This window comes from Natator depressus, chromosome 6 (assembly GCF_965152275.1).
Source record: "Natator depressus isolate rNatDep1 chromosome 6, rNatDep2.hap1, whole genome shotgun sequence".
In the NCBI taxonomy this organism is placed as follows: Eukaryota; Metazoa; Chordata; order Testudines; family Cheloniidae; genus Natator; species Natator depressus.
In genome coordinates this window covers 17,008,965-17,030,827 of record NC_134239.1, presented here as the reverse complement: position 1 = coordinate 17,030,827, position 21,863 = coordinate 17,008,965, and the positions used below count along the sequence as shown (strand labels likewise).

Genomic DNA, 21,863 nt, shown 5'->3' with positions numbered 1-21,863 from the left:
AAATATGAAGAGATGATTAATATAACCCTCCTCTTCCCAGGTGAAGAACAAAATCCCTGCATGCATGACTCCCACAAGCCACTGAATGATAGACCAGTTTATGCATCATCTAATGTTTCTTTTCACATACAGTGCAGAAACCTTAGCTTAATGTAATGTTACTATACAGAACTCAAATGCAAAACACTCAGGTCATTCAAAGTTATGGTTCCCCTCACTGAGAAACTAAAGTGTAGCCCTGTTACAGGTATATTAGGACATAATAGTTAGTCCCATATATAACATACAGACAATACAAACAAGTTTCAGGTGTGTTAGGATATAGCTATTCAGGCCTGTCTGCAAAGGCCTGTACTTTAAGAATTTAGGTGTATTCTTATCACTTGGCTAGTTCTAGAGGTATAAAAGAAAGAACCAAAATCACTGTCTGCTGGTGTAAGGGCCTTCTCTTACTGTGACAGTCTGAGGCCCTGTTCTTAGGCTAAGGCCTTTGGCTAAGCAGCAGAGGCAGCCATAAGCTAGGAAGCGACCGGTCACCTCCTCACATTCCAAACTAGTCACATTGAAATAAGGTGCTATTGGGCTGTTAGGCACTATCAGGACAGGATTGTATTCCTATCACCTCCAGAGAAAGGGAAGTGCCTAGAAAATGTAAAAGGAAACTTAGTTTGATAGCATCCTGTCTGGCAAGAACTCACGTATCAATAGCTGGGATGTGAAATCCTCACTTCTGTATTGTTTTGTCATTATAGTTCCCACTTTGCTATTGTTTGTCTGTATAATCTCTATCTGGTTCTGTGATTGTTCCTGTCTGCTGGATAATTAATTTTGCTGGGTGTAAACTAATTAAGGTGGTGGGATATAATTGGTTACATAATCATGTTACAATATGTTAGGATTGGTTAGTTAAATTTCAGGAAAATGATTGGTTAAGGTATAGCAAAGCAGAACTCAAGTTTTACTATATAGTCTGCAGTCAATCAGGAAGTGAGTGGGGGTGGGAGAGATGGGAACAGGGGTGAGGAAATTGGAATCATGTTTTGCTAAAGGGGGAGATGGGAATGGGGGTAAGAAAATTGGAATCATGTTTTGCTAAAGGGGGAGATGGGAACAGGGAATGGGAGCGGGGAAACTGGAATCATGTTTGGCTAAGGGCAGGAATGGGAACAGGGACACAGGTATAAGGCTCTGTGGTGTCAGAGCTGGGAAGGAGGATACTAAGGAAGGAAACTGGAATCATGCTTGCTGGAAGTTCACCCCAATAAACACTGAATTGTTTGCACCTTTGGACTTTGGGTATTGTTGCTCTCTGTTCATGCGAGAAGGACCAGGGAAGTGAGTGGGTGAAGGAATAAGCCCCCTAACAAGGTGGTGGTAGAAATTTTTCTCTGATCTGATTTCAGTGCTTAAAATCCCATTGTTAATAGTATGTTATATACCAGGAGAGGGAGGACAAAGTGAGCCCAGGGTAAAAGAGGAGTCAGAATGCCTTGCTAAATGCAAGCACAGGTCAAATTCCTTGATTTCTCATTTGAGGTCTGATTATTAAGGGTGGCAAGGAAGAAATAAACAAATGCAATTCCCCATTATTGTTCCAGGATGAAGAGGGAGAGAGAGGGATTGGCTGTACTTCTCTATTCAGTTTTCCACTCTCTACCAGGGGAGGGAACAGGGGATAGACTGGAGAATAGCACCATCACCAGGAAAAGGCAGGTCTATGTGATCGGGGACTCTTTACTGAGAAGAATAGACAGGCTTGTAACCAGAGCTGATCCAGAGAATAGAAGGGTGTGCTGTCTTCCAGGTGCTAAGATACGGGATGTAGACCTGAGGTTGAAAAGGATCCTAAAGGGAGCAGGAAAGAATCCCCTAATTATCCTTCATGTGGGAACAAATGATACAGCTAGATTCTCGCTGGAAAGTATTAAGGGAGACTATGCTAGGCTGGGAAAGACGCTTAAGGAAATCGAGGCTCAGGTGATCTTTAGTGGGATTCTGCCTGTTCCTAGAGAAGGGCAACAAAGGTGTGACAGGATTATGACTATCAACAGATGGCTTAGGCAGTGGTGCTATAAGGAGGGCTTTGGGATGTATGGCCACTGGGAGGCATTCATGGACAGAGGACAGAAATAGACTTCTAGGATGGAGGCTGGCACAACTAATTAAGAGAGCTTTAAACTAGGAATTTGGGGGAGATGGTTGGGAGATGTCCAAGTCATCTCCATGCTGGATTTTAGCATTGAGAGGGAAGAAAACGAAGTAAGAAAGGATACAGCCGTGGGTAGGAGAATGGACATAAGGAGGAAGGGCAGTGTGGATACCAGTCTAATAGGTTATACTGGCTGTAGAATGACCGTGCCTAATAGGTACAGAATGTGAGCGAGGCCAAACAGCAAAAATTAAGATGTTTGTACACCAATGCGAGGAGCCTAGGTAACAAAATGGAGGAACTAGAGCTACTGGTGCAGGAAGTGAAACCAGATATTATAGGGATAACAGAAACATGGTGGAATAGTAGTCATGACTGGACTACAGGTATTGAAGGGCATGTGCTGTTTAGGAAAGACCGAAATAAAGGTAAAGGTGGTGGAGTAGCATTGTATATCAATGATGAGGTAGAATGTAAAGAAATAAGAAGTGATGGAATGGATAAGACAGAGTCCGTCTGGGCAAAAATTACATTGGGGAAGAAAACTATTAGAGCCTCCCCTGGGATAGTGCTTGGGGTGTGCTATAGACCACCGGGATCTAATTTGGATATGAATAGAGCCCTTTTTAATGTTTTTAATAAAGTAAATACTAATGGAAACTGCGTGATCATGGGAGACTTTAACTTCCCAGAGATAGACTGGAGGACAAGTGTTAGTAATAATAATAGGGCTCAGATTTTCCTAGATGCGATAGCTGATGGATTCGTTCATCAAGTAGTCGCTGAACTGACTAGAGGGGATGCCATTTTAGATTTGGTTTTGGTGAGTAGTGAGGACCTCATAGAAGAAATGGTTGTAGGGGATAATCTTGGTTCAAGTGATCATGAGCTAATTCAGTTCAAACTGAACGGAAGGATTAACAAAAATAAATCTGCTACTAGGGTTTTTGATTTCAAAAGGGCTGACTTTCAAAAATTAAGGAAATTAGGGAAGTGGATTGGACTGAAGAACTTATGGATCTAAAGGCAGAAGAGGCCTGGGATTACTTTAAATCAAAGCTGCAGAAGCTATCGGAAGCCTGCATCCCAAGAAAGGGGGAAAAATTCATAGGCAGGAGTAGTAGACCAAGTTGGATGAGCAAGCATCTCAGAGAGGTGATTAAGAAAAAGCAGAAAGCATACAGGGAGTGGAAGATGGGAGTGATCAGCAAGGAAAGCTACCTTATTGAGGTCAGAACATGTAGGGATAAAGTGAGACAGTCTAAAAGTCAAGTAGAGCTGGACCTTGCAAAGGGAATTAAAACCAACAGTAAAAGGTTCTATAGCCATATAAATAAGAAGAAAACAAAGAAAGAAGAAATGGGACTGCTAAACACTGAGGATGGATGGAGGTTAAGGATAATCTAGGCATGGCCCAATATCTAAACAAATACTTTGCCTCAGTCTTTAATAAGACTAAAGAGGATCTTAAGGATAATGGTAGCATGACAAATGGGAATGAGGATATGGAGGTAGATATTACCATATCTGAGGTAGAAGCGAAACTCAAACAGCTTAATGGGACTAAATCGGGGGCCCCAGATAATCTTCATGCAAGAATATTAAAGGAATTGGCACCCGAAATTGCAAGCCCATTAGCAAGAATTTTTAATGAATCTGTAAACTCAGGAGTTGTACCGTATGATTGGAGAATTGCGAATATAGTTCCTATTTTTAAGAAAGGGAAAAAAAGTGATCCGGGTAACTACAGGCCTGTTAGTTTGACATCTGTAGTATGCAAGGTCTTGGAAAAATTTTTGAAGGAGAAGGCAGTTAAGGACATTGAAGTCAATGGTAAATGGGACAAAATACAACATGGTTTTACAAAAGGTAGATCGTGCCAAACAAACCTGATCTCCTCCTTTGAGAAAGTAACAGATTTTTTAGACAGAGGAAACACAGTGGATCTAATTTACCTAGATTTCAGTAGGGCGTTTGATACCGTGCCACATAGGGAATTATTAGTTAAATTGGAAAAGATGGGGATCAATATGAACATTGAAAGGTGGATAAGGAATTGGTTAAAGGGGAGACAACAACGGGTCCTACTGAAAGGTGAACTGTCAGGCTGGAGGGAGGTTACCAGTGGAGTTCCTCAAGGATCAGTTTTGGGACCAATCTTATTTAATCTTTTTATTACTGACCTCGGCACAAAAAGTGGGTGTGCGCTAATAAAGTTTGCGGATGATACAAAGCTGGGAGGTATTGCCAATTTAGAGAAGGACTGGGATATCATACAGGAGGATCTGGATGACCTTGTAAACTGGAGTAATAGTAATAGGATGAAATTTAATAGTCAGAAGTGTAAGGTTATGCATTTAGGGATTAATAACAAGAATTTTAGTTATAAGCTGGGGACGCATCAGTTAGAAGTAACGGAGGCGGAGAAGGACCTTGGAGTATTGGTTGATTATAGGATGACTATGAGCCGCCAATGTGATATGGCCGTGAAAAAAGCTAATGCGGTCTTGGGATGCATCAGGAGAGGTATTTCCAGTAGGGATAAGGAGGTTTTAGTACCGTTATACAAGCGCTGGTGAGACCTCACCTGGAATACTGTGTGCAGTTCTGGTCTCCCATGTTTAAGAAGGCTGAATTCAAACTGGAACAGGTACAGAGAAGGGCTACTAGGATGATCCGAGGAATGGAAAACTTGTCTTATAAAGAAGACTCAAGGAGCTTGGCTTGTTTAGCCTAACTAAAAGAAGATTGAGGGGAGATATGATTACTCTCTATAAATATATCAGAGGGATAAATACTGGAGAGGGAGAGGAATTATTTAAGCTCAGCACCAATGTGGACACAAGAACAAATGGATATAAACTGGCCACCAGGAAGTTTAGACTTGAAATTAGACAAAGGTTTCTAACCATCAGAGGAGTGAAGTTTTGGAATAGCCTTCCAAGGGAAGCAGTGGGGGCGAAAGATCTATCTGGCTTTAAGATTAAACTCGATAAGTTTATGGAGGAGATGGTATGATGGGATAACATGATTTTGGTAATTAATTGATCTTTAAATATTCATGGTAAATAGGCCTAATGGCCTGTGATGGGATGTTAGATGGGGTGCGATCTGAGTTACCCAGGAAAGAATTTTCTGTAGTATCTGGCTGCTGAATCTTGCCCATATGCTCAGGGTTTAGCTGATCGCCATATTTGGGGTGAGGAAAGACTTTTCCTCCAGGGCAGATTGGAAGAGGCCCTGGAGTTTTTTTGCCTTCTGTAGCATGGGGCACGGGTCACTTGCTGGAGGATTCTCTGCTCCTTGAAGTCTTTAAACCACGGTTTGAGGACTTCAATAGCTCAGACATAGGTGAGGTTTTTCGCAGGAGTGGGTGGGTGAGATTCTGCGGCCTGCGTTGTGCAGGAGGTCAGACTAGATGATCATAATGGTCCCTTCTGACCTTAGTATCTATGAATCTCTCAGACCATGCTACTTCTGTTTTACTAGGATACTTGTACATTCAACCTCTTCCCTGTTTTTGGTGTGAGATTCAAGAGACCTTTAAATACTGATGAACTGAACGGAGTCAAGCTTTTACAAAGGGCAACTGCCTGATCCTTTTGGCTCTGGTGCCATCGTTGTCACTCAGATTTGGATTAAGCTTTGTATGCTAAAACCTTGGCTCTTAGTGAGGAGAAGACACACGTTTGGATAATCACAATATCAAAACAATGGATATATAGAACATGATCCTGTTTTGGTTACCAGAATGTCTGCGATAATAAAGGTCTTATATTAGTGAGAGTTTCAGCAGCCTAGTTTCTCTACCATCATTCTGTTCCTTACTTAAAACTTTGAGTAAATTAAAAAAAAAAAAAACAACCAACACAATCCTAACTCCAATTTTCAATAGAGACTCAGCCAGGTACTTAACCTTTTAAGTTAACCATTGAGTTACAATGAGACTAAGGTTCCTAGGTGCCTAAATCTCTTTTGAAAATAGGACCCAGCTGCTCTTGAAAAATGTTCCCTTTGTCTCAGTTGCTTAAAGTAATGTACCTATCACACACTGAATGTTAGGCTGTTAGCTTTCCATTACAAAGCAATAAGATAGTCAATCAAAGGTCCAGCAACCTGCAGAGATGAGGTGGCTGATTTTCCATTAGAAAGCTGCTTCTGACACCCCTCCCACCTTTTAATTTTAACAAAGTTAAATCAATCCCCTGTAAATGTACCTGTCTGCCAGAGGAAGATGACTTTTTGAGAAAAATTTGGTTATAATTTGATAGAGCATTTGTGAGATGCCCTCCTCCAACTTCAACATTGTTTCATCCGTTTGAAAATTAGTCTAATGTCATTTCAAACTCCACCTTGTCCTACAAAGCACAAACTTGCTTTGTTCAGGTGGCTTCAATATGGGCTGCTATTTTATATTTACTGATTTGGAATTTTGCTCACTTAAAATTGTACTGTATGGAACATGCAGACTGATGAATGCAGGCTATGCCTGTACACATTGTCAGCTACTATACCAACAACTACTAGATGGCAGAGGAAGAGAGAGATTAATGTAGCAACCAAGCAAGATGGCAAAAACGTTCAGGAGATCTATTTTCTGCTGTCACTTCATGGATCCTGATATTCTCCTGCCAATAGCGCCTTTCATTCCGTGATCTCAAAGTGCTTTATAAAACTAATTAATTTAGCCTCAAACACCCTGTGAGGTAGGTATTACTGTTCCCATTTTATAAATGACGAAAACTGAATCTCAGATAACTTAATTGACTTGTATAAAGCCTACACAAAATTACCGTCCAAGCCAGGATTGAAATTTCAGATCGCCTTATGCCCAACTCCTACACTGAATCTGCAAGACCACTCTTGCTCATGAGTGAGCCACTTCATCAGTCTCTCTTTTCCCATTGTAATGATATGGAAAATCTGAATCTACCTTACAAGAGGCACAAATTCATGTCTGTACAACACTTATAATGGAAAATGCAAATAGTACTAGGTCCCCTGTACAGCTTGGAGAAGCAGAGAATGGCACAAGGGAAGACCAAATGTCTTTCCCTGAATCCTAGCTCCTTCACATTCCACAGAGCCTGGAAATCTCTGCTAAAATGAATGCAGCTTGTAAGAAGGGCTGGGTTAATGTTCAAGGTTTCTCTCACTTTGCATTATTCCTATGGATTTCTAACCTTTGTTCCATTTGAGTAACTTTTTCTTTGGAATGGGCTGCAGTGAAGAAGCCATTTCAAATCTGAATGAACTGAACAGTTTTCCATTTTTTAGGTTTATTTACATTTTTCTTCAAAAAACTTAATAAAATAAAACCTAGTGACAAATGTTAAACCTGGGGAGTTACAATGCCTTCACAGCTCCTCCTCATTTACATATTGGAACCAAACCAACCCAAGGCTGGGATCTGGAGTGGAACCAAAATAATCTGCATCAAATGGTTAAACTTCAGTACTTTTTGTGGGGGGAAGAATCTTTCCCTCCCCAATCAGATACGTCTATAAATAGGGGAGGGGGAGAGTTTAAAACATCAAGAGGATTTTAAATTTCTGTTTTCTCTCCATCAATCACTTAATTACCAATCTAATACATACAGATAAGTGAAGGAAGACCATAGAGAATCCCCATTAAAGTAAAAATTCCCTTCTTTCTGTAGCTCCCTCCCTCCCTCCCCCACATTTGGATTTTACACATTTCTTCCCCACTTTCTGCTTCAGTCTCCATCTCTTCCACACTCTACTTTGAGCTGATTTCTTGGTCCATTTGGCTGACATCCTCCTTTTCAGTATTTGGGTTTGGCTTGCATTATGGCTAGTCAACAGCACTCCTTCAGTCAGCCAGAGGGAACTGCTTGAGAGTAACACAAGGTGATGGCCATGCACAATCTTTGCAGCACCCCCAGTCCTTATAGGCCTTGGACAAAGTAAGTCTGAAGCTGATGAACACTGTCATTGGATTGCTAGTGCAGCTCCCTCGCCCCTTGGTTTGTCAAATTCCCCCACCCTTCCACTAATTTTGTCCTTCTCTTCCCTCAGCATTGTGCCTATATTGCTTCTGTGCTACAAGACTGCCATCTGGTTCACTATATGGAGGAGCGGAAGCAGCACAGATAACATTCTCCCGTGTAGGGTATAACTCAGAGCAGTGCAGGAAGAATACAGGATCTTCTATCAAATTTAAACCTCTGGAGGATCTGGGAGTGGAAGAGAACTAGGACAGTTCTGGAAGGCCTGGTTATTTCCCCTTTTTGAACTTCGCTGCTGCTGCACTATTGCCCTTTGCTTTCTTCTTGGCTGAGCCCTTGGGTTCTGGCTCCTTACGCTTGGCTGAGGTGATGGAGCCAGTCACCTTGAAGAAGTCATCCAGCCGGCCCTGAGTGCTACCTTGGCGGCTCTTGCTCAGCCTCTTGATCCCATTGCGGATCCGTTCTTCGTTGAACTGCTTCTCCCCACACATAAAAAGGACAAGCCCATTCTCATCCGGCTCGCTCCACTTCAGCTCCACAGCTTCAGGGTCCACCACGTCAGGCTGTAGGAAGAGTTGCTGGGCCTCCTTGTGCAGCCAGTTCTCAGGCAGGGGGTACTTCTTGGGATCTATGTGCTGCACAATCTTTTCAATGGTCTTATGCTGCTTGATGAGCTCCACAGCACGCTTGGGCCCAACGCCACGTATGCTCTCGCAGTAGTCACAGCCCAGAAGGATGCACAGGTCCACAAACTGCTCCCATGTTAGGTCTAGGTCCTGCAGGACGCGGCTCAGGTGGAATTCCTGGATAGGCAGCTTCTTGGCCTCACTGGCTGTAAGGTGCCGCATCAGCACGGGGCTGCCAAAGGTCAGGCAGTCCATGTCCTCAGTGGCAGCTGCATAGACTTTGCCAGCTTTCACTAAGGTGGCACAGCTGGCTTCAGCCTCACCTGGTGCCTCCACATAAGGAATGCCCATGAGGGTCAGCAGCTTCTTGCACTCGTCATTGTGCTGCTTGGTCACCTTGACTAGCCTCTTGCTGAATTTCTCCACGTTGTCCTCTTCCCCTGCCTCTTGGGCCTCCTGGAGCTGCTTCTCTGCCTCAGCCCGGCGCTCAGTCCGCTTGGCCAGCTCGCCCGACTTCAGCTGGGGGGGCTTGCCGTCAAAGACATAGACCGGTTTGATACCGTTCTCCACCATACGAATGGTTCGGTAGAACATGCCCATCAGGTGGCTGGTAGTCTCACCTTCCTCGTTCTGCAGCATGTCAGCTCCCTGCCGCACGGCAATCAGGAACTGGTAGATGCTCATGGAGGCGTCGATGGCCACCTTCCGACCGAAATAACTCTTGATGTCATTCTCTCGGATGGCACCGGGCGCCACGTCTGCGATCAGTTTGGCCAGGCCATGGATTCCCATCCTAGCAGCAAGAAACAGGGGAATTAAGCCAGGAATGGCCCCAAAGCACATTGCAGCCCGCAGGGAACATGAGCCAGAGCACAAAGGGGGAAAAAGCCCTTCAGACGGCGTGGGGGAACGGCCACACTGTGCATGCCCGGCCCTACCACATAGGCCTCAGTGCCCCGGGATGTAAGGTCCACCCCAGAGTGCTCTGCAGCATCCTACAAAGCACGTCCTGCGCCCAGGACACCACCCATTCCCTGCAGCCCCAGCCCCCGCAAGGGACAGCGCCCCCTGCAGCGAGCCCAGCCCCCACCCTCGCGCAGGACGGCGCCCGCGCAGGACAGCCCACAGCCCCCCACCCGGAGAACGTGCCGAGGGGTCACGCCACCCGCGCGGCGCTCTCGGGGCGGGGGCGTTACCTGTCTTTGCTGGGTCACTCGGCCCCGCGCGCCGCCTCCAGACACCGCCACTGACTCTCTCTTCCCGCGTTCTGAAATCGCGCGTCGGGTCCCGCGCGCTGCGCCGCGCACTGCCCGCCGGGAAGCGTAGTCCTGCTCGCCCGGCTCCTCCCGCAGTGTCTTGCCGGGAAGAGCGGCGGACGGGCCGACGCGCAGAACTACAACTCCCAGGCGGCCCCGCGGCCCCCGCCCCGGAGCCGCGCGCCCGTTCCTTCCGCTTCCGGGGCAGCGGGGGCGACGTGAGGAGACGTGTCCTTCCGGCGCCGGCGGTGGAGGGGAGAGCGGCGCGATGGTGAGAGCTGGGGAGGGGAGCGGCCTGAGCACTGCTTCGGTCCCCTACCCGGCCGGCCCTGGGAGCCTGCCCGCGCTGCGGGCCTGGGGCTTTTCCTCCGCGTCTAGGCCTGAAATGGACAGAAACCGTCATACTCAGCCGCCCCCCCCCCCCGCCACGGCCTGGGGCCCCGGGGGTGTCCCCTCCCCCATAGCGCCTGTGTCCTGCCCCGCGGGGACCAGCTCTGCCCCGGACCGCCTGGGGAGCCGGGGTTACCGCTCTCCCGCGGTGACTGGCCGGGGCTGGGTCGTGGCCTGTGGCTGCCGCCTCCTCCGCGGCGCTAGCATCGCTCTTCTCTTTCTCTCCTCCCAGGAGCTCGAGGCCATGAGCAGATACACCAGCCCGGTGAACCCGGCTGTGTTCCCGCACCTCACCGTGGTGCTGCTGGCCATTGGCATGTTCTTCACTGCCTGGTTCTTCGTGTATCCACCCGCTACGGAACAGCCAGGAGTTAGGGCCACTGACCGCAGAGGCTGGACTTGGGGGAAGAGCCCTTTGAAGCAAAGCAGGAATGGCTCTGCTAGGAGTATTGAGGAGCCTCAGGGAGAAAAAGAGGCACATCATAGTTGGGGTGGGGCAACTGGAAGCAGAGGGTGTAGAACCACAGTTTTGGAGGGTATAATAGTCTGGGGTGGAGCTACCTCAGGGGTGGGCAAACTACGGCTCGGGGGCTGCATCCGGCCCACCAGACACTTTAATCCGGCCTTCAAGCTCCCATCGGGGAGCAGGGTCTGGGGCTTGCCCCACTCTGGTGCTCTAGTCAGGTTGCGGGGTAGGGGGCTTGCTCCGTGCGGCTCCCAGAAGTAGTGGCATGTTCCCCTGCTGGCTCCTATGGGTAAGGGCAGCCAGGGGGCTTTGCATGTTGCCCCTGCCCCAAGCACCGCTCTCATTGGCTGGGAACCGCGGCCAATGGGAGCTGCAGGGGTGGCACCTGCGGACAGGGTAGTGCACACACAGCCGCCTGGCCGCGCTTCTGCATAGGAGCCGGAGGGAGGACATGCCGCTGCTTCTGGGAGCTGCTTCAGGTAAGTGCTGCCCAGAGCCTGCATCCCTGATGCCCTTCGCCCCTGCCCCAGCCCTGATCCCCCTCCTGCCCTCCTAACTCCTCGGTCCCAGCCTGGAGTACCCTCCTGTACCCCAAACTCCTCATCCCCAGCCCCACCCTGGAGTCCCCCCCTGCACCTCAGCCCGGAGCCCCCTCCCGCATCCTGAACTCCTCATTTCTGGCCCCACCCCAGAGCCTACACCCCCAGTTGGAGCCCTCTTCTCCCCCGCCCCCAACCCCCAATTTCATGAGCATTCATGGCCCACCATACAATTTCCATACCCAGATGTGGCCCTTAGGCCAAAAAGTTTGCCCACCCCAGGATACACTGTGGTTGAACTGGATTGCTTGAAAGTTGAGCAGTGGGTGTACCTAAACTGGGACTGAGGGGAGAGGATTTGCTGTTGGTAGAGAAGCCAGGAGGGCAGGCAAGAGGGCCAAGAGCAAGAAGGAGCCACAGCTTGGGGATGTGTTAGAGTCAGGCTTGATGTGAACCTACAATAACCTGCTTTTTGATAATGTTCTTTGACAGCACTTGGTATTGAGGATGAAGTGGAAAAGGCTGCCTGGCTGGAGCCCTTCAAGCCATGGAAGCAGTCTCTTCAGGAATCTTAGATTGCGTAGTAAATATTACCCTGGTACAGTAAAAGCTGTTTTAGCCGGCATGTTCCGGGGTTGGGGGATGCCAGTTAACTAAGAGGGAGGGACTTTGGGTGCAGGAGTGGGTGTGGGACTGGGGCATGGGGGGGGGTGCAGGGCATGGGCTCTGAGAGGGAGTTTGGGTGCGGGAGGGGACTTGGAGCACGGGAGGGGGTGCGGGGTGCCAGATCCAGGGGGTGCTTGCCTCAGGCGACTCTTCACAAACGGCGACCTGTCCTGGTTGCTCCTAGGCGGAGACATCGCAGGCAATCCTGTGTGCTGCCCCTGCCCCGAGCGCTGTGTCCACACCTCCCATTGCTGGGAACAGCAGCCAATGGGAGCTGTGGGGAGAATGCCTGCGGGCAGAGGCAATGTGCAGAGCCGCCTGCCACGCCTCCACCTAGGAGCAACCAGGACAGGTTGCTGCTTGCGGGGAGCCACCTGAGGTGAGTGCTCCTGGATCCGGTGTCCCAAGCCCCCTCTCGTACCCGAACTCCCTCACAGAGCCTGCGCTCCACACCCGCTCCCGCGCTCCAACCCCTGCCAGCCCCACACTAAATGGACTTTCAATTAAGATCGGAAATGCCAGTTTATAGAGCTTTCTGGTTGGTGAAGTGCCGGATAAAACAGCTTTTACTGTATAAGGCTACCTCCCTGCCAGACACTTTTGGTTCATTTTCAGGCCAAAGTTAGTGTGGTACTGTAAGCCCTCTGATCTGTTTCTTTGGTTATTGCTTTAACTAGCCTTTTCAGCTATGAAGTGACTTCCACTAAGTACACACGGGACATCTACAAGGAACTGCTTATCTCCCTGGTGGCTTCACTTTTCATGGGCTTTGGAGTTCTCTTCTTGCTGTTGTGGGTCGGTATCTATGTGTGACACTAAGCCAGGGACCTACTCTAGGTAAGACCTGTAGAACCAGAACATAGAGGTAGGCAGCTGTCCTCAGTGACAGGCCCAGCTTACAGCTGCCAGAGGCTGATAGATGCTAGTTAAGCATTTGTAGATATCTCATCTCCTGGAGACAGTGTCACACCCTGAGCTTGTAAATGCTCTGTACAGAAACCTCCCTTGGAGGGATCACTGTTGGGGTACAGGGCAGTGGACATAGATGCTGCTATGCCACCATTTTCCTCCTATATGTGGAATAGCTGCTGCTGGTTAATTCTCCAGCACTGTAACAGGGGCTGCAACTATCCTGAGGCAGAGCTCCGCTCCTTATTTAACACTTCTCTGCAGATGTGGAGCTGCTTATCATTTCCCCTGTATGGAGTGTGTACAAGGCGGTTTTGAATGAAGGCAGCTCAGCGGCACACACATGACATCCCAAACCAGTTATTCTAGGAAGGAATCCATATTCATCTTAATGCTATAAACTGGGATTCCCAGAGTCTTCTGACAAATGGTGAATAAATAAATGAATCTGGAATGAGTGGGGCTAAGGAATTGAATTTCTGTGTCTCATTGCCTGCTTTTACACACACTCCCTCTGGCACTGCTTCAGTAAAGCATCCCACTCACCCTTGTGTTTCTGGGTCAGACAATGGGTTTGGAGTTCTTTGAGTCCTAGTCTCACTCCCACCTAATGCCGTGGGAAGCAGTTATGGGAGCAGCAGGAGTTTGTTTTGGGGGAAAGCTGTCACTCCAACTTCCTGCTTCTGTCATTTCAGATTCCAGGTGGAAGGCCTCACAGAAGCTCCTCCTTTTTCTATTTTTGTACTTTAAGGATATGGCCCATCGCAGATGCAGACTCTGTGTCCTGCCAAGTGAACGCAGCCCACTGCATCACCTCAAGCCTGAATAAAGCTGGTTCTGTGATGTAGCAAACTTCGGGGTCCTGCTCTGTGTTTTGGGGGCTCTTTATCTGACTTTCAAATGTCCTCTGATCTCAGCACAAGATCAGCATCCTCTGGATAGATCCTCTGTTGTGTTCAGAAATAAAATGGCCCTTTTACAGGCTCCAGCCAACTGCAGCCATACTGAGAGGAACCGAGTATAGCCCTGAAGGGATCCACTTCCCTCTGCAGTGCAGGATGGGGCTAGTTTCCAGTTGTCTCTTACAGATGCAAACTGTAAGGAAAGCTGCACTGTAACTGGCCATCCACTGACAAGGAGCGTAGGCATAAAGGTTTGTTTCAAACAAAACAGGCTTTCACAGCATCTCACGGGTATAGAAATGTACCATGAAAAGATGTTTTTAAAGTAATTGTTTTCTTGTAGAGAGACCAGAGACGAGATCAGATGTCAATCTAATAGAGAATACATCCGCTCCAAAAGACTGCTTCCTTCTCTAATAGATAGCTGATTTTGATCTTCATGTTCTTCCCCCTGTGTGATCTTGTATCATAATGGAGCTAGTGCAGGAGAAGTGTGAAGTAAAACTGGCGCTGACCTGATTTTATTGTACAAGCTTGGTGAAATGAGGAAATCGTGTTCCCAAATAAACTCTCGGCTACAGTTATATGGCCAAATTCATTACTGGTGCAAGTCAGTCATGTTGCAGCAGGGGTTTTGTGCTGTAACTCCCATTGAAATCTATAGGCCCCAGAAGTGAATGTGGCGTAGGGTTGGGAATAAGCTGTTAGCTCAGCTGGAGGTCGAGGACGATCTCTTTCACAGGTTTTATTTTTTAAGGGTCCTTTGGTGACTGAGGAGTCTGATTCTTATACTACAAGCTCGTTGGCAGATGTTGCAGGTGATGTTGGAAGTCAGATTGTTGTGTGACAGTTGTCTGTCTTTTCTTCTCTTGCCTTGGTCACAGAAAAACGCCAGGTGATTTTCCTCAAAAGTGGACGTTCCTTCTCTGACAAGTCTTTGCCAGTCATCCCTATCCTGGGCTACTCTCTCCCAGTGTGCAGTGTCGATGCCACATCTCTTGATGATTATCTTGAGGGTGTCTTTAAAACGTTTCTTTTGGCCGCCTCGTTTCCTTTCTTCTTTGGTGAGTTGGGCATACAGCAGTTGTTTTGGTAAGTGTCCATCAGGCATGTGCACTCAGTGCCCGCTCCACCTCAGCTGTTGCTGGATAATCAGGGCCTCAACACTGAAGATGTTGGTATCTGTGAGACACTGACATTAGTGTGGCAATCCTCCCACTTTATGAAGTGTTAACTCAGCACAGTGGATCTCAGTCTGTAGTCCATGGACCATCACTAGAGTTAAGAAGTCTGTCTTTATGGTCTGCAGAACTAAAATTTTAGAGGACCATGGTGAAGGGGTTATGATCCGTGAAAGGATCTCTCTCTTAGGGATAGATTAACAGACAAGAACAGATGGAGAGCCTTTACTGTAACCAGTGAGAAATACCAGCTTTCTCACTGGCCCTCACTAAACCCCTAATTCTTCACTGCTTGGTACTCTAGCTTATGCTCAAATAAATTTGTTAGTCTCTAAGGTGCCACAAGTACTCCTTTTCTTTTTGCGAATACAGACTAACACGGCTGCTACTCTTAAATCAGAGACCAAAGTGTGGGAATCTCATGATATACAACATTTGCTTCTAGTACTTGTTGGTTGTGAGAGAGTTGGTCTGTAAACTGTCACTGATTCTTATCAAGCTTAGGGTTTTCTATAATGGCCACTGCTGTGGTATCTTAATGCTTTGAAGAAAAATTAAATGTATGTAGTATGTCCTGTTGGACTTTATGGAATTTTGTGCTCTTCTCCCTTCTCTGGTTGTAGGAAGCTCTGCTTGGGATATATAGAGTAACTCCTTGCTTAGCGTTATAGTTATGTTCCTGAAAAATGCTACTTTAAGCAAAATGATTTTAAGCAAATTTCTCCATAAAAATTAATGTAAAGGGGGGGGTTAGGTTCCCCTCTGTGTGTGTGTGTGTGTGTGTGTGTGTGTATATGTTTTAAACAAACAATTTAATACAGTACACAATGATGATTGTGAAGCTTGGTTGAGGTGGTGAAGTCAGAGGGTGGGATATTTCCCAGGGAATGCCTTGCTGCTAAATGATGAACTAACACTTGGCTGAGCCCTCAAGGGCTAACACATTGTTGTTAATGTAGCCTCACACTCTACAAGGCAGCACGAATGGAGGGAGGAGACACAATAGAGGCATGGCAGTGGCTGCAAACATTCCCTGCAGAAACTGAACACGATGATGAACCCACGCTATCCCACTGGAGCACAGCACTCCCTTCACTTTCCAAAGTGTCCGGGGGGTGCATGTGTGTGTGAGACAGAGACACGCTCTGTGTTTGTCTGTCTGTGTGTGTGGTGTGAGAGATGCACATTGCCCTTTTAAGTACGCTGACCCCACTCTTAAGTACACTGCCTTTTTAAGTACATCAGCAAGTTGAGACAGCAGCTGCTGCCAGCAAGCTCCCTCCATCCTGAGCCCTGTGTCTCCCCCCCTGCTCTGTGGAGATGGGGTACAGGAGTGGGAGAATGGGATACCCTGACATCAGCACGCCTCTTCCCCCCCCCCGCACAGCAAACAGGAGGCTCCCAGGAGCAGCTCCAAGGCAGAGAGCAGGAGCAGCACACGGCAGTGGGGGGAGGAACACCTGAACTGCTTGGCAATTGGTAGCCTGCTGGCAGCTGCTGCACAAGGAACCTAGGGAAGTTGATAGAGGGGCTGCCGGCCCACCCTGGTTCCAAGCCCCCACCAGCTAGTGCCAACGGGCTGCTCTTCCTGCAAGCAGTGGACAAAGCAGGCAGCTGCCAAACTTTACAACAAAACAACGTTAATCGGGATGACGTTAAGTGAGGAGTTACTGTATCTGTGTATTTTAAACATAATGCCTAGTAGTGGTACAGCTTTATCGAAGAGGATGTTCTCAGTGCTCCCAAGATTGACTGTGAATTGATCGAATTTGCAATGGAAGCTCATTCCATAGTCCAGTTCTCTCAACCAAGAATGCTTTATCACTGCCTTTCACTTTGTATTTGGTTTTGTAAATTACAATCCCAGCTGTCTTGGTGTGGCATCATGGACAGAGATGAGGATACTGATGTAGTTTAGGTTGTGATCTGTTAAAAATGTTGATCATTTTAGACCATAGCCTGGAACTGGCAATAGAAGCAGGCTGGAAGCCACTGGAGGGAGTGGTGCACAGAGGTAATGTGCCTATGGAAGTCTGCCCTGGTGAAGTAGTTGGGGGGGGTGGGGAGGGATGTTCATTCCACACAGGTTGGATTCTCTGCATTGTATTCAGTCTCGGAGGCAGTGAGTTTGATAATCCTGGCTGGAGGTGACAAATGGGTGGATCATTGACCAGCTTCTCATCTGGAAGGAAGGGGCCAAGTTTCCTAGCAAGCTGGAGATGGTGGTGGATTTTTTGTTTTGTTTTTTGCCACCGACGTTATCCAATTATCCAGGTTTAATGATTTGTTCAGGACCACAAAGCTTTGCACCAACTGATAAATGGAGGACAGTGAACCCGTTAATTCTTTGGACAATTTTCCCCTTCTGGTCAGCATCATTTCAGTCTTGTGCATGTTTGAGCCAGCAGCTCTTCAACCAGGTGTTGGTCTCCTGTCAGCGTCCTTCCAATGTCCTTACAAGGGACCAAAAAATATGTTACGCAGGTGCGTGCTCTTAGCATGTTGTCTATCTTAGAATATTAGGGTTGGAAGAGACCTCAGGAGGTCATCTAGTCCAATCCTCTGTTCAAAGCAGGACCAACACCAACTAAATCATCCCAGCCAGGGCTTTGTCAAGCCTGACCTTAAAAACCTCTAAGGAAGGAGATTCCATCACCTCCCTAGGGCACCCATTCCAGTGCTTTACCACCCTCTTAGTGAAATGGTGTTTCCTAATATCCAACCTAGACCTCCCACACTGAAACTTGAGACTATTGCTTCTTGTTCTGTCATCTGCTACCACTGAGAATAGCCTAGCTCCATCCTATTTGGAACCCCCCTTCAGGTAATGAAGGCTGCTGTCAAATCCCCCCTCACTCGTCTCTTCTGCAGACTAAGTAAGCCCAGTTCCCTCAGCCTCTCCTCGTAAGTCATGTGCCCCAGCTCCCTAAATTATTTTTGTTGCCCTCTGCTGAACTCTCTCCAATTTGTCCACATCCCTTCTGTAGTGGGGGGACCAAAACTGGATGCAATACTCCAGATGTGGCCTCACCAGTGCCAAATAGAGGGGAATAATCACTTCCCTCGATCTGCTGGCAATGCTCCTACTAATACAGCCCAATATGCCATTGGCTTTCTTGGCAACAAGGGCACATTGCTGACTTATATCCAGCTTCTCGCCCACTGTAATCCCCAGGTCCTTTTCTAATCATCAGAGCCTGTGGCCTCTTATACATGGTGAAGAGAAGGGAGGCATGATAGATCCTGGAGTGACTCTGCAGATGGGAGTTTTGAAGAGCCGTTACCCATCACCACTCTCTGGTGTCCTGTTGGAGGAATAAATGGAGCCTCTGTAGTGTAGTTCCACGTACCATCCTGCTTGCATGGAATAGCTGGGGTAATACCTATGGCTCACTGTTGGAAACTTCCAAGAGGTTGAGTAAGGTGAGTGCTGAGACAGGGCCTCTTTCCATAGCTGTGAAGAGGCTATTTACTTTGGTCCAAAGCCCAGTTGCAAAGCATCTGTATTGTATTGTATTGAGTTGGCATGGGAATGGGAAGCTGTATCTGGGGTCATCTGCTCTAAGTGCTGGTGCTTTCAGGATCCCTCACTCAAGGAGAACTGCTATGGCACCAGGCCAGGCTTTATAGAGCAAGTTTCCCTGAGGCCAGGGCAGTTTCCTGGGGGGGGAAATATCAGCCCCCTCCCCTTCCTCCCTGTTGTTCCTGCATGTGCCACCTGTCTCTCCAGATAATGCTTAAGGAGCAAGGTGAGGAGGCGAGCAGTGGGTGGGGGGGCCTGGCGGGTGAGTGAGGAAGTCAGTGGTGAGGAGAGCAGCGGGCGGGGGGGGATGAGGGAGGAGGTGAGTGGCAGGGAGGCACTGGAAGAGGAGTAGAGGTGAGCAGCGAGCCAGCAGCTGGGTGAGGGGGCAGGTGGGGGGCTGGCTGTGAGCGGGGGTGGGGTGAGGAGGTGAGTGGCAGGGATGGTCCTGGCGGAGGTGTAAGGAGGCGAGTGGCGAGCCAGCAGCAGGGTAACGGTGTGGGCAGGGGGATCTGGCTGCAAGCTGGGCAGTGAGGAGGTGAGCGGTGAGCCACCGATGAGTGGGAGTTCTTGTGTTTTGGGGGGGTGGTCTGGCAGGGGAGTGAGGAGGGATACAGGAGGCAGGCACCTGGGCAGTGGGTGGAGCCCCCCTTTGGGGAGGCCCACCCCCTGGCGGCTGAAGCCCCAAGCGCCCCCCTGCACCTGCTCGAAGGAGCCCCAGGCTGGCGGAGCTCCTGCGGGTCAGTTGAAGCCCCGAGCCCCACCCACCTGCCTGGAGGAGCCCTGGGCTAGCTGCAGCCATGCCTCCCATCCCCTCTCCAGCCCCAAGCCACCCAGATATGTTTTTCATTATTATTTGGACTATTATGTAAAAGCATTTTTAAATTTATTTCAGAATTTTATACAAACACCTTTACCAAAAAAGCAAAAGAAACAATAATAAAAGAGATAACTGCATGATTTTTATTATCGAGTCTGCAAAAAAAAACCCCAACCCTTACATAAATTAATTGCAATTATTTGGATGTATAAATGTGCATATTACTTTATTTACTTTAGCAAGAGTTGGCGGCCGCACTCTGAGGCCACCAAAAAATTTGTTGGGAGAATGAACCCCCTTGTGATGTTTCAGAGTGACTGAGCTGGTGTGCCACCTTGTGGCTCGATATGGCATATGGTTTTCCTCTGTAGTTCAACTGTCTGGTGGTCCCCTTTGCCTTTTGACTCTGCTCTCTGGCCAGGTCATGTTTGCTGCCACTCCTTTCAGGGTAAATCAGGGTTTTCACAGAAAAGTCCCAGGACATCTCACTTGGTAGATGGCCCAGATCAAGGCCCAAAAGTTTTTCTGGACCCTTGTAGCAAGTGGCTACGGTCTGTCTTCTCAGACCTCCTGCTTCTTCCTTGGGCTGCTACTTCCTATTCTGGCCCAATTTCTCCTGAGGGGGCTTGTATTCTCAGTGGGGGTCTGCCTTTGGGTCAACCCCCAAGTCCCAGTCCTCAAAATTTCAAACAACAGAAAACTAAATGATCAGAAAGAACGAGCAACACCACTTCCTCTCTCCTACCAGGATCTTTCAGCTACTGGCTTACCACTCTGTGTTCACAGAGAATCTAATGTAGCTTGACCCTCTGCTGTGCTCCTCTCTGGGAGCTGAGGATGAGATGTCTGTCCACCTTCCCAGGCTTGGCTCTTCTGTACTGGGCTTCTCCCTTTTTCAAGGCTCCTCTGAGATTGAACCCTTTGCATGTGGGGCTGCCTGAGCCCAAAGCTGCTCTTTAATCCCTTCTTGCCTGGTGCAGGGTTTGTGCACCCTCTCACAATGCCACTTTTTATATCTGTATCCGTGTCCTCAGCTGTGAAGTGGGGATACCTGCCTAGTGAGTGTTGTGCTAATCAATGCTTGTTCCGAGAAGAGAGAGCCTCTGAAAGAATGCGTTACTGGCTGAGTGAAGTGTTGTCTAACACTTCATTTGATGGCATTTTTCTGCTGGCCAGCACTGAGGCTGTTTGGCAGAGTTGAAGGAATGCAGGGGTTCAGGGCTGGCAAAGCAGGGGCTGCCTCAGATCAGGAGCTGTACTGGCTGAGTAGGAGTGAGGCTGGAGATTTGTGCTGTGGCTCCCTCCACACTATGCCTGGCTCAGGCAGGATCATTTACCTTTGCCCAGTCAAAAGCAGTGCACCGCCACGGGGAGGTAAAACCGAGGCAGGCAGCAGGGTTAGGGGCTAGAGTTGCTGGAGGGAGACGACGCCATCAGGTGGAACTCAGTCACAATGCTACTGCTCAGGCTCCTCTGCCGGCAGCACAAGTGGGCACTATCGAGGGGAAGTCTTGGATATGAAACCAATACAACAACAAACGGGAGGAGGAGCTTAGACAAACTAACAATAACATTCAGGTTTAGCAGCAGTATCCTGTAAAATTGATACAGATTCAGGGATAGAGACCGCAGTTCCCGCCAGTTTGATGTGTGTCAGCCATGCACTCTGCAACCCGTTACTGAAAAAAGAAAAGGAGGACTTGTGGCACCTTAGAGACTAACAAATGTATGCATCCGATGAAGTGAGCTGTAGCTCACGAAAAGCTTATGCTCAGATAAATTGGTTAGTCTCTAAGGTGCCACAAGTACTCCTTTTCTTTTTGCGAATACAGACTAACACGGCTGCTACTCTGAAACCAAACATTACTGAAAGTATGAAGTAATCTTGGCTTTGCCTCATTGTGTGGCCCTGGGAAAATCAATGATTTATTTCCCTACCTGTAAAAGGAGGAATAATACTTACCTACCTTATAGGCATGGTGTAACATTACTTGTACGCTGCTTTGAAAATGGGGAGCATGATGTGTCTTGGAGCCACTACGCCAACATTGGATCAGTTCACAATTTATAGATCTAAAGCAGTAGCTTCATCTATTTTTCAGATGGTGTCCTGCAAAAAGATCCTAAATTCCCTTGCTCCACATCCTAGTATCTGTCAGCGCTGGAGTATAAACTGAATGCTCCATTTTATACCTATCCTTAAGTATAGTTTAAAATGTAGTCCACAGCCATGAGCATGGACAGAGCTTGGAATTTGATTTGCCCACACCTGAGCATCTTAAGTAACTGATGCCATCTGGAAGAAACCCATGGTGTTTGTGGTCTCAGGGCCCAGTTGTGTGAACGGGACAATTTGTAAACAACTGCATTAAGAAACACAATTTTTCCACTGGTGGAGGAAAGCAGCCAGGAGCCATACTTGGATACAAAGCTGTATTTATATATTTATTTATATAGGTATATTTACCTCC

The 21,863-nt window shown here is 48.0% G+C and overlaps 2 protein-coding genes across 2 annotated transcripts; one reads left to right on the top strand and one right to left on the bottom strand.

The window, feature by feature from the left end:
• Positions 1 to 7,480: 7,480 nt before the first annotated feature.
• FEN1 (flap structure-specific endonuclease 1) lies at positions 7,481 to 10,084 on the bottom strand. Its single transcript, XM_074954658.1, has 2 exons — positions 9,940 to 10,084; positions 7,481 to 9,536 (listed from the first exon to the last, which is right to left on the bottom strand). The coding sequence occupies exon 2, from the start codon at positions 9,533 to 9,535 to the stop codon at positions 8,387 to 8,389; it is 1,149 nt and encodes a 382-aa protein (XP_074810759.1). The 5' UTR covers position 9,536; positions 9,940 to 10,084; the 3' UTR covers positions 7,481 to 8,386.
• A 30-nt stretch (positions 10,085 to 10,114) lies between these two features.
• On the top strand, positions 10,115 to 15,413 carry TMEM258 (transmembrane protein 258). Its single transcript, XM_074954659.1, has 4 exons — positions 10,115 to 10,270; positions 10,622 to 10,731; positions 12,747 to 12,897; positions 13,665 to 15,413. Exons 1-3 carry the CDS (start codon positions 10,268 to 10,270, stop codon positions 12,871 to 12,873), a joined length of 240 nt encoding a protein of 79 aa, XP_074810760.1. The 5' UTR covers positions 10,115 to 10,267; the 3' UTR covers positions 12,874 to 12,897; positions 13,665 to 15,413.
• The last annotated feature ends 6,450 nt before the right edge of the window (positions 15,414 to 21,863 follow it).

Excerpts from the sequence above, each read along its gene's own strand:
- FEN1 (XM_074954658.1), bottom strand. The coding sequence starts at position 9,535 with ATGGGAATCCATGGCCTGGCCAAACTGATCGCAGACGTGGCGCCCGGT.
- TMEM258 (XM_074954659.1), top strand. Across the intron at positions 10,732-12,746 it reads TTCACTGCCTGGTTCTTCGT|CTATGAAGTGACTTCCACTA; the intron begins GTATCCACCCGC and ends TAGCCTTTTCAG.